The following is a 15,592-nucleotide window of genomic DNA, read 5'->3' on the forward strand; positions in this document are numbered from 1 at the left end:
TTACTTTACATACTTGCCAACACTTAGTATCATCGTTCTTTTTAATTTTAGCCACTCATAAGTATGTCATAGTATCTCATGGCTTTAATTCCTGTTTCTTTAATGACAGTACTCTTTTATGTGCTTATTTGCCATATTTTCTTTGGTTAAGTGTTCTTTAAAATCTTTTGCCCATTTTTAAAATTAGGTGGGTTTTATTGAAATTCAAGATATATATTCTGGATACAAGTGCTTTATCAGATATTTCATTTACAAATATTTTCTTCCAGTACGTGACTTGTCTTTTTATTAACAGTATATTTTGAAAAAGAGAAGTTCTCAATTTTGATGAAGTCCAATTTATCAACTTTTTCTTTTATGGATTGTACTTCTGGTATATGTATCTAAGAAATCTTTGCCTAAGCCAAGGTCACAAAGATTTTCTCCTATATTTTCTTTTAGAAGTTTTGTAGTTTTAGGTTTTCCTTTTAGATCTATGATCAATTTTGAGTTAATTTTTGGTACAGAGAATGGATCAAAGTTCTTTTAAAAATGGATATCCAGTTGTCCCAGTACCATTTGTTGAGAGGACTGTTCTTTCTCCAGGGAATTGCGTTTGCACCTTTGTCATAAATCATTTGCCCACATATGTGTGGGCTTATTTCTGGACACTCTGTTCTGGTTCCATTGATCTTTCTATCTGTCTTGATGCTTATGCCAAACTTCTTTTTTACTTTTTAAAAATAATTTAAAATTTTTATTTCAATTATAGTTGACATAAATATTATATTAGTTTCAGGTATAGAACTTAATAATCACACATTTATATAACTTACACAGTGATCACCCTGATAAATTTAGTACTCATCTGACGACATAGTATTACAATATTATTGGCTGTATTCCTTATGCTGTACTTTACATCTTCATGACTGTTTTGTAACTTTGAATTTGTACTACTTAATCCCTTCCGCCTTTTTCACCTAGACCCCAAAACCCCCTTCCCATCTGGCATCCATCAAAATGTTCTCTGTATCTATGTGTTTGTTTTTATTTTGTTTATTTTGTTCATTAGATTCCACATATAAATGAAATCATATGGGAATTGTCTTTTTCTGTCTTGTTACTATACCTTTATAGTAAGTACTCAAGTCAAATAATGTGAGTCCTCCAACTTCATTCTTCCTTTCAAAGTTGTCTTGGGTATTCTAAGTTCTTTGCATTTCCATATGAGTTTGAGTCAGTTTGTCAGTTTCTATAGAAAGGCCTGTTGGAATATTGATTGGGATTGCATTAATCTGTGATGAATTTGGGTAAAATTGATATCTTCACAGTATTGAGTTTATTCATGAACTCTTCATGTATCCCCACAGGTTTAGGCCTTTAAAAATTTCTTCTTAGTAATATTCAGTAATTTTCAGTGTATAAGACTTATTACACATCTGTCATTAGCTTTGTCCCTAAGTAGTTCCTATTTTTTAATACAATCGTTATGGTAATTTTTTAGTATTTAAGTTTCTGGAAGAGTTTGTATGGAATTGGTGTTATTTTTTTCGTAAATATTTGGTAGAATTTTCCAGTGAAACCATCTGGGCTAGGAGTTTTCTTTGTGTGAAGATTTTTAACTAAAAAGTCAGTTTCTTTAATAGCTGTAATGCCATACAGGTTATTGACTTCTTTTTGAGTGAACTCTGGTAGTTTGTGCCTTTTGAGGAATTTTATATGTGCTTATTTGCCCCATATTTCTTCTTTGACTTATAGGATATTTAGGCATGTGTCCATACAGTTGGGGGGATTTTCAAGATATCTTTATGTAGTTGATTTTTTATTTAATTCAGTTGTCATCAAACAATATACTTTGTATGATTTGGATTGTTATATATTTACTGAAATTTGTTTAATGGCCCATAATATCTGTTATGGTAAATATTATGTATGCATACAAAAAGAATTGTATATTTTGCTGTTTTTGAGTGGAGAGTGCTATTAATGTTGGTTAGGTCCCGTTGGTTGATAGTGGTGTTCAGGTGTCTGTGTCCTTGCTGGTTTCTGTCAGTTATTGAGAGAGGAGATTGAAATCTCTGACTATATTTATGAGTTTGTCTATTAGCAGTTACTACAGTTTTCCGTTTGTATTTTAAAGCTCTGCTATAGATGCATAAACATTTAGGATTATTGTTCTTTATCATTATTAAATCACCTTCTTTATTCCCGGTAATATTGTGTGCCTCGGAGTCAGCTTTGTGTGGTACTAATATAACCACTCCAGCTTTTGGTCAACGTTAGCATGCCATGTCTTTTTCCATGTTTTATTTTCACCTAGTTGTGTCCTTAGGTAAAGTGGGTTTCTTTTAGGCAATATATAGTTGGGTCTTGCTTTTTTACCTGTGTTATAAATTTGCCTTTTAATTGGCGTGTTTGGATCAGCCCATTAGGCAGAATTAATCAGAATCTATCATTTTGTCATTTGTTTTAAATTTGTACCATCTGTTGTTCATTTCCTTTTCTTTCTGCTTTCTTTTGGGTTTATTTTTATTCCATTTTGTCATCTTTGTTGGGTTACTTGCTGTAATTCTTGTGTTAGTTTAATGGCGTTTATCTTTAACTTATTACAGTTTACCTTCACATGACATATCACTTTATAGTATAGGAGCATTAAAACAATATGCTCCTGCTTCTCTCATAACTTTTGTTGCTATTGTTGTCAGAGTTTTACTGCTACATATGTATAAACCCTGCAATGTAGTGTACATATTTTGCTTTAAATAATTCTAAGTTAACAACTTATTTTTCTTTTCAGAACTTAAAAGAATTTCTCCGCTGTCTTCCAGCTTGTATTGTTTCTAATGAGAAATCTACCATCATCTTTATCTTTGTTTCTCTGTGTATAATGGCTTTTTTTCCTCTGACTACTTTTAAGATTTTTTCCTTTATCACTGGTGTTAAGCAGTTTGATTATGACGTGTCTTGGAGTAGTGTTCTTTATATTTCTTGTGTTTGGGATTCATTGAACTCTTAGATCCGTGGGTTTATAGTGCCCATCAAATTGGGAAGTTTTTCTGCCATTGTTTCTTCAACTGTCTCATCCGTTCCCCGCTCTAAGTGCATATATGTTAGGATGCTTGAAGTTGTCCCACAGCTCACAGTTCATTTTTTCTAGCCGTTTCTTTTTTTTTTTTTCCGTGTTTTAATGTAGCACATCTTTCTCATCTTCTAGTCACTAACTTTTCCTCTACAAAACTGTATCTATTAATCTTACGCAGTGCATTTTTCATCTCTGGCACTGTACTTCTCATCTCCAGAAAGTTAGTTTCTTTTTATAAATCTTTCATATCTCTACTTAAATTTTCCTCTAGCCTCTTAAGCATTTGCAGTACAGTTATAACTTTTAACGTACTTGTCTGTATTCTCATTTGTATCATTTCTTGGTCAGTTTTAAGTGGCTGAATTTTTTCTCATTTTGTTTGTAATTTCCTGTTTCTTTGCATGTTTGGTAATTTGTTATTGAATGCTAGACTTTATGAATTTTGCCTTTTTGCTGCTGCATATTTTTGCATTTCTATAATATTCTTGAGCTTTGTTGTAGGATGTAACATGATTTTGTCAGCTCTTGCTTTTACTCTTTGTTAGGCAGGACTGAGCAGCTTTTATCTGGAGTTCATTTTTCCCCACTACCAAGGCAAGACTCTTCTGAGTACTTGACTCACTGCCCCACGAATTATGAGTTTTTCCAGTCTGGCTCCAGAATAGACACTGTTTGTGGTCCTGCGGAACTTCTTTGTTTCCTTCCCTCCAGTCCTGTTGGGTGATTCTTTCCCAGGCCTGGGGTAATTTCCTCCCACCCAGCACTAATCAGCACCCTGCTCACTGCCCCGGGGGGGGTCCCTCTGTATACCTCTGGAGTCTTGTCTATGCAGCTGTTTCTTCTTGTGTGCTCTCCAGAGCGCTGTCCTATGAGCACTACCTGCCTTGGTTTCCCTGTTTTTAGTTGCATCCACTCAGCCCCAAGAGTCTTCTGCTCTGCAGCCTGGAAATATTCCTCAGGTGGTAAGGTTCACTCGTGTTCTCTAACTCAAGATCTTTGTCCTTCGTTGTTTGGAGAGCTGGTGTTTTCTTATATTTTGTCCTTAGTTGTTTCAGGTGGGTGAGTGGTTAAATTTGTCCCTGTAACTCCACTCTTCCTGTGTCATCATTTTGGTGTGCAGGACTCCATCCCTCACACCTCATTGTTTTTCCTTGGTTCCAAGGTTTGCCCGTTTATGAGCTGCCCCCTTGGTTCCAGAGCCTGCTGACTTTTCCTTGAAGGATCAGAGAGTAAATATTTTTGGCCTTGCAGGTCATGTGGTCTCTCTTGCAACCACTCAGCTCTGCTGTAACAGCTTGAAAGCAGCCTTAGACAATACATACTTGTGGCTGTGTTCCAATAAAACTTTATTTTGAAAACCGGTGGGCAGAGTAGGAGTTGGCCCGTTGGGCTATAATTTGCCAACCCCTGCCACAGTTCAAAACCTTACTTTACTGAGTTATTTAATATTTTTGTCTGGTTCTCCTATTTAATTAACTTTTCAGAAACCGTTGCCAGTTATATCTGCTTAAAACACAAATCTTATCATGTTATTTATTGGTTCCCTACAACATACCAAATAAAGGTCAGAATTATCTTCCCTTCAAAATTTCCACTATCTGACCTTCTTATATTTCTGATCTTATCTCCAGTTATTCCTCATCTGTCATCTCACACACAGTTTGTTTAGCCTGCTATACTGCCCTGTGGTATTTCCTTAAGCCTGCTTTTTCTGAACTGCTCTTCCTTTCCTGTTACATTTTAGGTGTCTTCTGAAGCCATCAACCTGCCTTGGGAGCCATGTTCACATCCCACCTTCTTTAAGAAGCATTCCAGAGCCCTGAGGCGGAGGCAGTGTCTCCTTCCTTCATGTTTTAGCACGTTGTTTGAACACTCCTGCGGTGGTGACCTCTGTCTGCGCTTTGTCAGAAACCCCAGTGTGTGTTTATGTATGTCCTCTCTGTTGACCCAGAATCCCTCAGGAGGTGAGAGGTGTGCCCTCTTATTTCTGTCTACTCTGCAGGGCCGCACAGAGCCTGACACGTGGCAGTGTGTGTTTGAGGTGGCACATGAAGATCTGTGTCTTGAGGGGTGCGAGGCTCTGGGGACTTGTGTTGTGGGCACAGCTCTTGGCTCCTCCTCGGGGCACACATACAGGCCTCTAAGGAGGCAGGCTGTGGGCAGGCTGCCTGGTATCTGGCTTACGCTCGTGGGGACCAGGCAGTGGCAGGACCAGGTGGTGGCAGGTCTGGCCACTCCAGGTCTCCACTGCTACTGCCACTTCCTCAATGGCCTCTTGCCCTTTGGTTCCACAGAGCTGCGGTGCAACCCTGGGCAGTTTGCCTGTCGCAGTGGCACCATCCAGTGCATCCCCCTCCCCTGGCAATGTGACGGCTGGGTGACTTGTGAGGATAAGAGCGACGAAGCCGACTGTCCAGGTGAGTGTGTCGGGCAGGCAGACGCACATGGCCCCGTCCTTCCTGTCGGGGGGAGATGGTGTCAACTGGTACCCTGTGCTGTGGCCATGTGCTGGAACGTTATTTTGAGTTGAACCCTTCCCCTCCCTTTCTTTTTCTATCTTTTTAAAAAATAGATGCCTAACACAGGTAGATCTCAGAACGCGTAAGATAGAGTCAGGGCTCTGGTGAGGCAAGAGAGGCACCCGGGGTGCCACATTTCGGGAGGTCCTGCTGGCCCCAAGAGCAGCGCCCTGTACTCTGGTGGCCTCGTGCCGCCACCGCGCCTGGCTCTGGGGGTAGGCGCCTTTGCGACTTGGCTAGAATCCTGACAAGGGTCATTCAGACTGGCCTTTGACTCTGCCTTTCTGTCCTGCACACTCAGTCACTAGTTATCTTTTACTTGGGGGTTTTCTCCTGGTGATGCGTATGCTCCTGAAGACATGTGCAGATGTCAGAGAAAGTCTGCGTTAGTCTCTCTCTCCCCTTGGTTTCTGCTCTGGCACCCTCAAGGAGTGTAACACACCTCGTGAGTAATGGCGTTCAGTACATCCCCGGTTTTCGACTTGGGTTGGGGTGGAAGGGGCAGTGTCGCGTGTGTGAGAGAGACACACACACTAATGTGTTCAAGACCCAAGCGGTCCTGATAAAGCCCCAAGAGGAAGGCATGTCTTACTCCAGCATGAGAATCTTAGCTCTAAACTCTGTGGCCTGGGATTTCTTCATAGTCTGGCTTGTTTGTTTTCTGCCAACTTGCTTTATCACTATTTCCCCTTCAGTGACTCAGCCGAACTGTTTCCTACGCTGCCCACTCCATTAAGAATTTCCTAGCCATATGCTTCATTTATGCCTCTCTTTTTTCCTGGAATCCACCTGTTTTGTTTCTTCATGGACAGATCCTGCCCATCCTTCAAGACATGGCTAGATGATGCTCCAGCAACAGGGCACCTCTGGGCTCTCTGGTTGTAGGTTGGCTTTGCCAACACCAGCTCTGTCCCTCTCTGACTGCACATAGAACTGCTGGTAATTCTCACCATCACCTGTGCCCATACTCGATCTCTCCTTCCAGACTGAGCGCTCCAAGGGCGGGAGACCTGTCCTCTTCTTCAGGGGGAGGGACCTGGCCTAGAACAGGGGTTCTTTGCAACATTCAGTAAGTGAAAAGAGTGTTGTAATTCCTGTAGGCCAGGTTTTCAAGAAAACCCAGGGGGCTCAGGTAGGACATCAAGTAGAAAGTGACATTTGAGCTTGGGACAGTTCTTTGAGGGGAGGGTTTTAACATAAGGAATGAGGTGGTCTGGTCGGCCTGTATTTGCCTGTAAAGATGACCCTTATAACAAGACCTTTCCTAATCGTCCCTTGAGCCTATTCTTCATTGAGTTGTGCATGTCTGTGGTTGAGACATCGCCTTTCCAACCTAGAGTTTTAATGGTGGCAGCCAAGTCAGGAGCCTCTGGGACAGCCCTGTGTCTGGGAGCATCCCCTGGCCTGACTTAATGGGGTGAGACTTTATATCCAGCCTCCTAGAGAATTTTCTAAACAAAGACCACATGGTTCTTGGCTTGCTTTAAAGTGGAAGCACAGCTTATCTATTTCTCAAAGGACCTTTTGGTTTAGCTTGTAACGTTGTGTGTAATAACTGACCTATTATAGGCACTGAAAACTATGGTAGGTACTCTTAATGGTTCATCTTGTTCATCTGTCTTTGTGCTGTGGATGTGCTGAAGGCAGCAACTACTTCTGTTTTCTCTTTTGGGTCCTATGGTCAGCACAGAGAGTTACAAGTCCCCTCAACACAAGTGTTGACTTGAAGTTACATAAGTTACTGTATTTTCTCCCCAGACAGAAAAATAAAGTCTATTCTACAGGAGCCGAGAGTTCTGAGTGGATGGTGTGCCCGAGGATGTCGTTGTGATGACAATGACAGTGTATCTGAGCTCACTGAGGCTGATGGTCTGGTGTGCTGGAGGAAGGCCGAGGAGGCTGAGGCCCTGTGGGACCTCCTGGCTCCCTCCTGCTTTCCCTCGACTCCTGGTACTGTGCCTGTCCTGTGGTATAGTGCCATGGCTGAGCTAGGTATGATAAGCAGGTTGATTTCTGATTGTTTTTAGAGTTGAGATTCTGAGAAATTTAAGTTGTTAAAATATACAAAGAATAGTATACTGTTTCTCACTTCCCTGAATTAATAACTGCTGAAATTTTGTCATATTTCTTTCTAGTTTATTTTAAACTTAATTTTTAAAAACATCATGGATAAAGGTCAGGTCTTCATTAATATTTCCCCCTACCAAGAAAAAAGAAAGGGAAGAAGAAAAGTCTTTCTTGGGAGGGAAGTGCAGACAGGAAGTTAACTAATAATCACCTTTGCTCTTGCCTTCCAACCTGTGGGAAGAGTTTAAACCTGTAGGAAACCTTAGCCGTGCGTGGTCAGGTCGCTTTTGAACATGGACTTCTGGACTTCTGGAGTGACCTTAAAAGATCATTTCATTGCCCTGCTGAAGGCCTGCTAAAATTACAATAAAAGATACAACACCACAGGGATAAGATAGTGGGAAAAGATGTAAGACTAGATCAGTAATTTCAGCCTGGTTTTGGATGGCAGAAAATGGGTGACGTGCTAAATATAGTCTGGGCATTTAGTCCATTCCCTACATTGCAAGGCTGGAAGGCTGGAGCCATAACGCTCAGTCCCCACTGCCAGCAGCCTTCTGAATATCATTTAACCCATGAGATCCTTCCCATGAAATTTGGAAGGTGAAAGGAAGGTAGAAGAATCCTTCTTCCTCTAGCACTGGTGTGGGTGTGTGGGCTTTAGATAGAGGTGACTGCGGTAGCTTCCACATCCCCCACGGGCCATCTCGGGGCTGCCGGGTAACCATGGTCTGGCAGCAGTTTTCTGCAGTGTCCTCATCTATAGATAGATGGCAAGGGCAGCTTCCTGGCTCGCTGGACTACACCCGCAGAGGTGAAATGGACAGTTCGAGGAGTCTCACTTACTTGTGCGCACACCGTAGCCTTTTCAATTGTTTTGAAAGCACTAATTCCCTGTATCAAATCCCTTCATGTTCGAAATACCTGACATGGTTTCTGTTCTCTTGACTGAACCATCTTTGATGTAAGTGGGAACTAACAAAAGATGTGTAAAATATTTAATGGAGAAAAATTTACAACTTTATTAAAAGATATTAAAGAAGACTTGAATAAATAGAGACAGGACGTTCTTGGCTAGGAAGACTTGATGTGGTAAAGCTGCCTGTTGATCTGGGGATTCAGTGCATCTCCAAAGGGTTTTTTGGGACATATCACAAGTCTGTTCTAAAATGTTTGAAGAATAATGTCTTAATATTGTTAGGGCACATTGAGGAGTAAGGAGTGAGCACTTATCTGCCAGAAACAGACCTGAGAAACTTGATATATGACAGAGGTGGAATTACATAATACTGTGCAAAGGTTAGACTCCAGTACATAGTGCTATGACAGTCATAAAAGAATAAAATTGGGTCATACAGAAATATCAAGTTTCAAATTAATTAAAGAAAAACTTCTAGAATACAATAGAGAATACCTTTATAACTTTGATAAGGAAGGATTTTTTTTTAAGTCACAAAAAATGTTAAATCTAAAATAAAAATGGTCTCTGAGAAGTTAACACAATGTAAATATATATATGCCTTACTATTAAAATGTACAGCTGAAACCCAATTTCGTTAACCAATGTCACCATAAAAATAAAGATTATAAATAAAATAAAAATGATCAGTTTTACCAAGTTAAAATTCAGATCTTCCCTTTGTCAAAAGGTATCACTAAAGAATGTCAGCAGACAAGCCAGAGTGTGGAGATATTTGCAACACTTAAGCCTATAAAAGATTATAATTTAGCACATATGAAGAACTCCTACAAATGGACAAAATACAAATGGCATGTCACAGTAAAATTGTCAAGAGTGGTGGTTAAACATAAAAAGATGTTCAACCTTATTACTATCCTTAGACTACTGTGAGATATCACCTTACAAATACTTAGATTGGCAAAAATTAAGATGTCTGACAAAACCAAGTGTTGGGGGAGATATAGATGGCTTGGAAATCTTATCTGCTGCTGGTGAGGATTAATCAATACACTCACTTTGGAACTTCTCATATTCCGTGATCCTAGATTTCCATTTAGGGAAACTAGAGAAACTCGTGCTGCACCACTCATACTGATATATATCTTGGGAACAACCCAATGTCTGTATTCACGTGGTGTAGTATTATGAACCAACAACAGTGAGTGAATGTTAGATTCTTGCAGCAACACGGGTGAATCTTAAAAATAGAGTGTAGGTAACAAAGGCAAGTTGCCACAAAGTAAGTACATACAGCACAATAAACACAAGCAAAACTGACCATTATTTTATTTGTAGATATATATATGCATGATAAACTAAAAGAAAAAAAAAAAGCAAAACAGTGACACACAAAAATCAGGCCCCTGGTTCCTCCCTGGTGGGGAGACAGAAATAAGACTGCAAGAAGCAACCATGTAGCTTCAAACCTTAAGCTGACGTTTGATTTCTTAAGTAGGTTTGGGGCAGGGGCTCACAACTGTATTATTAGGCTTTATTTCTTACATATATATTATACATATTTTTTAAAATTTCGTATACACATTTTTTTTTAAATGAAAAGTCAATGGATGAAAGAGTGAACACCGACTTAGCATAGCAGAGAAGCTGCAACCATAGGCCTGTCTGAGAGAGAGAGTGCCAGGAAATGGGCCCATTTGACTACTAGCACCCCAAAAGGCTTGGAAGCTCTGTATACCGAGGCAAGTGGGCATCTGGTATGGAAATAGAATTAGGGTGGTGGAATTCTCTTTCACCACCCCTTTCTCTTCTTCACTCCGCAAAGCTGGATGACTTTTTTTCCCCACCAGTAGACATGAAGTTTATTTTCTAGACCTAAACTATCCAGTATGGTACCGTGAGTCACTTGTGGCTGTTGAGCACTTGAAATGTGGCCATTTCAAACAAAGATCTACTACAAGTATAAAGTGCGCATCAGGTATCAAAGACTTAGTTTTTTTAAAAAAGTGAAACGTCTCATTAATATTTTTTTATATTGATTACATGTTGAAATTAGTTTTTTATACATGTATATTGGGTTCAATGAAATTATTAAAATTCATCTCTCGTTGAAATGTGGCTTGCATTATATTTCCATTAGGCAGAACTTGGACTTAAAGTCAGCAAAGTAGGAGATACCAGGCCCAGCACAGGGAAGCCATGGAGATTGAAAAAAGTAATTAAGAGAAATTCTCTGTGGGGTCAAGTGAGACGCCCAGCCACATCTGCGCTGTTCCCCAGTTGCCAGCAGCCAGGTCTGTTTTCCCAGGTAGGAGATTGGAGGAGTCTTTCCTGGATTAACTGGCATTTCATGGAAGAAATAGAAGAGGGATCAACGTAATGGAGGGTTCCCAGCTGAAAGGCCAGCTTTCTCACTGTGGGCTCTCCCCTTGAGACTCACCTTAACCCCACCAACATCTGGGCCCTAGTGCTCATAGAGCCTCTTGTAGGCTGGACTACCTTCCTTTTAAACATGAAAGGCAAGGCAGCCAGTGCCCTCTAGACTCTGGAAGAAAACATCCATGGGATGCTCGCCAGACTCTGGATAAAGCATCCTAGACCAAAAGGGACAGAGCAAAGTGGTTTGAGGTTGCCAGCTCTGCTGCATGTAAAACGGTGGTTAAATCTGGGGGCTCAAAACCAAGCTGCTGGGTTGGTACCCTGCTTCCACCACTTAACTGGCTATAGTCCTGTGGGCAAGATGCTTTTTGAACTTCATCGCCCTAATCTGTAAGATGAGGAAAATAATAGTGCCTTCCTCTTTAAAGTTATGAGGTTTAAATAGCATGACACATAGTGCTTAGAACAGAGCATGGCACACGGTAACACCTCAATATATATTATCAGTTATTGTTATTTTACTTATTCAGGGAATAACTTTAAAAGTATATTCTGAGGTCAGCAAAATGGCAGTCTATAAAAGTTCAAACCCTCATTCCCTCACAGATACATTAAAAAAGCAACTAGAGACTGGCGAAAATAACTTTGTAGAAGCTCTGGAAAACAGTCTGCAGCAACCACAGGAACACCCCGTCAAGAAAAAACCACATTGACATGGCAGGAAGTTTGGTGGCATTTTTACTTACCTTTGCCCCACCCCTTCTCTGTCTGGTACACAAGGTCCTAAGAAAGCAACAGCCCAACACAAGTCCCCTGCCTGTAACTGGAGGGAGCAGGGCAGACCCTATTTGCAGTGGCCTGACCTGTCTGCCTTAGGGACTGATTTCCTTGTCTGAGTCAGAGCTCAGACAGAGAAAACCAGCCCAGCTCTGATCTCACTCAGGCTGTGGAAAGCTATGAAAGTGGCAAAGATAAATGCAGGAAAACTGCAAAGCCCTGAGAAGATGGAGAGGAGATTGGGAGAGGGGAGAACTACAGTGCTTCAGATGCCTGGGGCGAGGGACTATGGGTGGAGGAATACAATAGAATTTCTAAGGCTTTGAGAAGCTGTGTGGCACTCTCTGGGAAATTAAGGCATTTAAAAGAAGCCATGTATGTTTAGGAATCAAAAAAAAAAGTGCACACACAGGCCCAGGTAAGATACAAGTGCAGAAAAGACTGGAGAAAACCTTCAGCTTTCACTGTAGGCTGGTCCCAAGCCCTGCTAATTAGTAGAGGTCTTCAGTGCAAAGCTAGTCTGCAAAGACTGGGAGAGGTAGCTGTTTCTTCACATGCCTAATTTTCAATGACAGCAGCAAAATCACGAGGCATACAAAGAAACAGGAAAACATAGCCCATTTAAAGGAATAAAATTAAGTGGCAGAAGCTATTCTTGACATACCAGACAAAGGCTTTAAAACTACTATCTTAAATATGCTTAAAGAGCTAAAGGAAAACACAAAGAATTAAAGGAAATCAGGAAAACACAATATGTGAACAAAATGTAAATACCAACAAAGAGAAAGAAATTTGAAAAGGAATCAAGCAGAAATACTATAACAATTGAAGAATTCACTAGAGGAGTTCAACAGTAGGCCCCACAGCCAGAAGAAAGGCTAAGTGAACTTGAAAACAAGATGTTTGAAATTAGAGTCTTTGAAACAAAATGAACAAAGAAAGGTGAACAGAGCCTTGGAGACTTTTAGAATCACCCAACAGCAGAATACACATTTTTTCCTCGTGCACATGGAACATTCTCCACAATAGACCATATGTTAGGCCACAAAACAATCTCAGTAAATTTAAAAGATCAGGATCATACAGGGTATGTTTTCTAATCACAACAGAATGAAACTAGAAATCAACAGTAGAAGGAAACTGGAAAATTCACAAATACATGACATTCAACGACACACTCTTAAACAGCATCAAGAAGAAATCACAAAGGAAATTAGAAAATATCTTGAGGCAAATGAGAATGAAAACAGAACAACCCAAAACTGGGATGTGGTAAAAACAGCGCTCAGAGGGAAATGTATAGCTATAAATGCTTAAATTTCAAAAGAAAAAAGGCTCTCAAATCAGCAACCTAACTGTATACCTTAAGGAACTAGAAGAGAATAAACTAAACTCAAAGGTAGAAAAAGGTAAATAGGAAATAGAAAAACAATAGAGAAAACCAGTAAAACCAAAGATCAACAAAACTGACAAACCTTTAGCTAGATTAACTAAAGAGAGAACATCCAAATAACTAAAACAAGAAATGAAAGTTGGGACATTACTAACAGTTTTACGGAAATGAAAAGGATTATAGCAGAGTACTCTGAAGAATCGTATGCCAACAAATTAGATAAACCAAATGAAATGGACAAATTCCTAAAAACACAGAACCTGCCAATAGAAAATTACAGGCTAATATCCCACGAACACTGATGTAAAAATCCTGAACAGAGTACTAGCAAACCATTTAACAGCACGTTAGAAGGATCATACACCATGACCATAATAATGGACTTATTCTTAGAATGCAAGGTTGGTTCAAACTAAAACAATGTAATACACCACACTAACACAGTGTGGGGCGGGGGCACCACATGATTGTTTAGGTGCTGAAAAAGCATTTGGCAAGACTAAACATAATACCAGCCTCAAGCTCAGGCTCTTACCTATGCTTCCAACTAACTAGCTTTAGTTTGGAGGTTTCAGCAACTCCCTCCCTAGTTCAGTTAATTTGCATGAATGACTCAGAACTCAGGGAAACCCATACTCACTAGACTACCAATTTATTGCAAAGGATACAGTCAGCAGCCACATAAAGAGAGACTTGGGTCAGGGTCTCAAACAGAGGTGCTTGAGGCCAACATGGACGCATTAGGTTAATGAACTGTCTCTCCTGGGTTTTTATGGAGGCTTCATTACCTAGTCATGATTGACAAAGTCTTTGGTGGCGATTGGCAACTGAACTCAATCTCCAGCTCCTCTCCTCTCCCGGGAGATGTGTTGGGGGGTGGGGGAATGGCGGCTAGGACTGAAAGCTCCAAACCTCTGATCTCATGGTTGGTTCTCCTGGCAACCAGCCCTCTAGTCGCCTCATTAACATGACAAAAGACACCTTAATCGTTCTCAAAGCTTCTAAATTCTAAGGATTTGGGGAGCTGTGAGCCAGGAACTGTGATCAAAGACCAAATATCTTGTAAAACAATATTGCAGAGTCAAAGACCTAGATATAAAAGCTAAAACTATAAAACTCTTAGAAGAAAATAGGAAAAAAGCTTCATGACATTGGATTTGACAATGACCTTTTACACGCGATACCCAAACCAGGGACAACAAAAGAAAAAAGTTAGTCTGCATCAAAATTTAAAACTGCATTAAATGAAACATTCAACAGAATGAAAAGGCAGCCTAGGGAGTGGGAGAAAGTATTTGTAAATCATATTTCTCATAAGGAGTTAATATTCAGAATATATAAAGAATTTCTACAACTCAACAACAACAAAAATGATCCAATTAGTAAATGAGCAAAGGACTTGAATTTTTTCAGAGAAGATATATAAATGACCAATATGCACATGAAAAATGTTCAACGTGACTAATCATTAGGGAACTACAAATCAAAACCATAGAGCGATACCACTTCTCAATTGTTAAGAGTGGCTGCAATAAAAAACAAAACAAAATATGTTGGTGAGGATGTGGAGAGAATGGAACCCTTGTGCACAGTTTGGCCACTATGGAAAACAGCATGGTGGTTCCTCAAAAAATTAAAAATAGAATTACCATTTGACTCAGCAATTCCACTTCTGGGAATACACGCAAAAGAATTGAAAGCAGGATCTCTGAACTGCACACTTAAAAAATAGCTAAAATTTTATATTGTATATGTTTTACTACAATGAAATAGACACAGTCTGTTTTCTAAATGTAAACAGAATGTTATGAGAAGGAACAAGTCAGCATAGAAAGAGATCTTATAAATTAAAAATTGAGCCCAGAAAATTCAATATCTGATTGATAAGAGTTCTTTTAAAGAAAATAGAAAAAAAAAAAAAAAAAAAGGAAAGGAGGGAGTTAGCGAGGAAATCATATAGATTCGAATTAAAAGGGCACAGTAATTTTTAAAAGATCTAATCAAGATACCTCCTTGTGTAACTGCAGCATGTCAGGAATACAGAGAGCATTACAGCCCCAAAGAGTAAGAACACAGGTCACCATTAAAGGATCAGGAATCAGAGTGACAGTAGCACTGGTGTAAGTTCCACCTGGATCCAAAGAGCAACTGATTTTAATTGTCTAAATCAAAATTTTAGTTTTGGTTTTATCAAAGGTCTTTATATACACGATTGGAATATTCAAAGAGTTCTGTAAGACTTTGTATTGAAAAAATAGCAACCCCAGTGGGTCCCCTCCACTTTCCACTTCTCAGAAGCAAATACTTGAGATTACTTTAGCTATTTCATTTTATATTTTTCTTGGTGTCTGTCAACTCCATGGTCTTAGGCATTCTCTGTTGACTTGTCCTTAACAAGGTGGCTGACTCTTTCCCCCTTCATCTTTCCACTCCCAGAGTTCTCTCTCTCTGCACGTGCTGCTTTTAGCTGGGCC

At 39.9% G+C, this 15,592-nt stretch overlaps 1 protein-coding gene across 8 annotated transcripts in view; it reads left to right on the forward strand.

The window, feature by feature from the left end:
• Positions 1 to 15,592, forward strand: part of DGCR2 (DiGeorge syndrome critical region gene 2) — a 73,577-nt gene that overhangs the window by 20,237 nt on the left and 37,748 nt on the right. For 3 of the 8 annotated variants that reach the window (XM_016120129.2, XM_016120128.2, XM_036220144.1), the window contains exon 2: positions 5,359 to 5,481. The exons of 3 other annotated variants lie outside the window; for them this stretch is intronic. In XM_016120129.2, coding sequence (XP_015975615.1) covers positions 5,359 to 5,481 — 123 coding nt within the window. Of the gene's footprint in view, positions 1 to 4,808; positions 5,482 to 15,592 lie in introns of those variants that run through there. 2 more of the 8 variants (XM_036220142.1, XM_016120124.2) reach the window with 2 other exon arrangements.

The sequence above is a fragment of the Rousettus aegyptiacus genome, unplaced genomic scaffold (genome assembly GCF_014176215.1).
Source record: "Rousettus aegyptiacus isolate mRouAeg1 unplaced genomic scaffold, mRouAeg1.p scaffold_m13_p_5, whole genome shotgun sequence".
NCBI classification, from domain to species: Eukaryota; Metazoa; Chordata; class Mammalia; order Chiroptera; family Pteropodidae; genus Rousettus; species Rousettus aegyptiacus.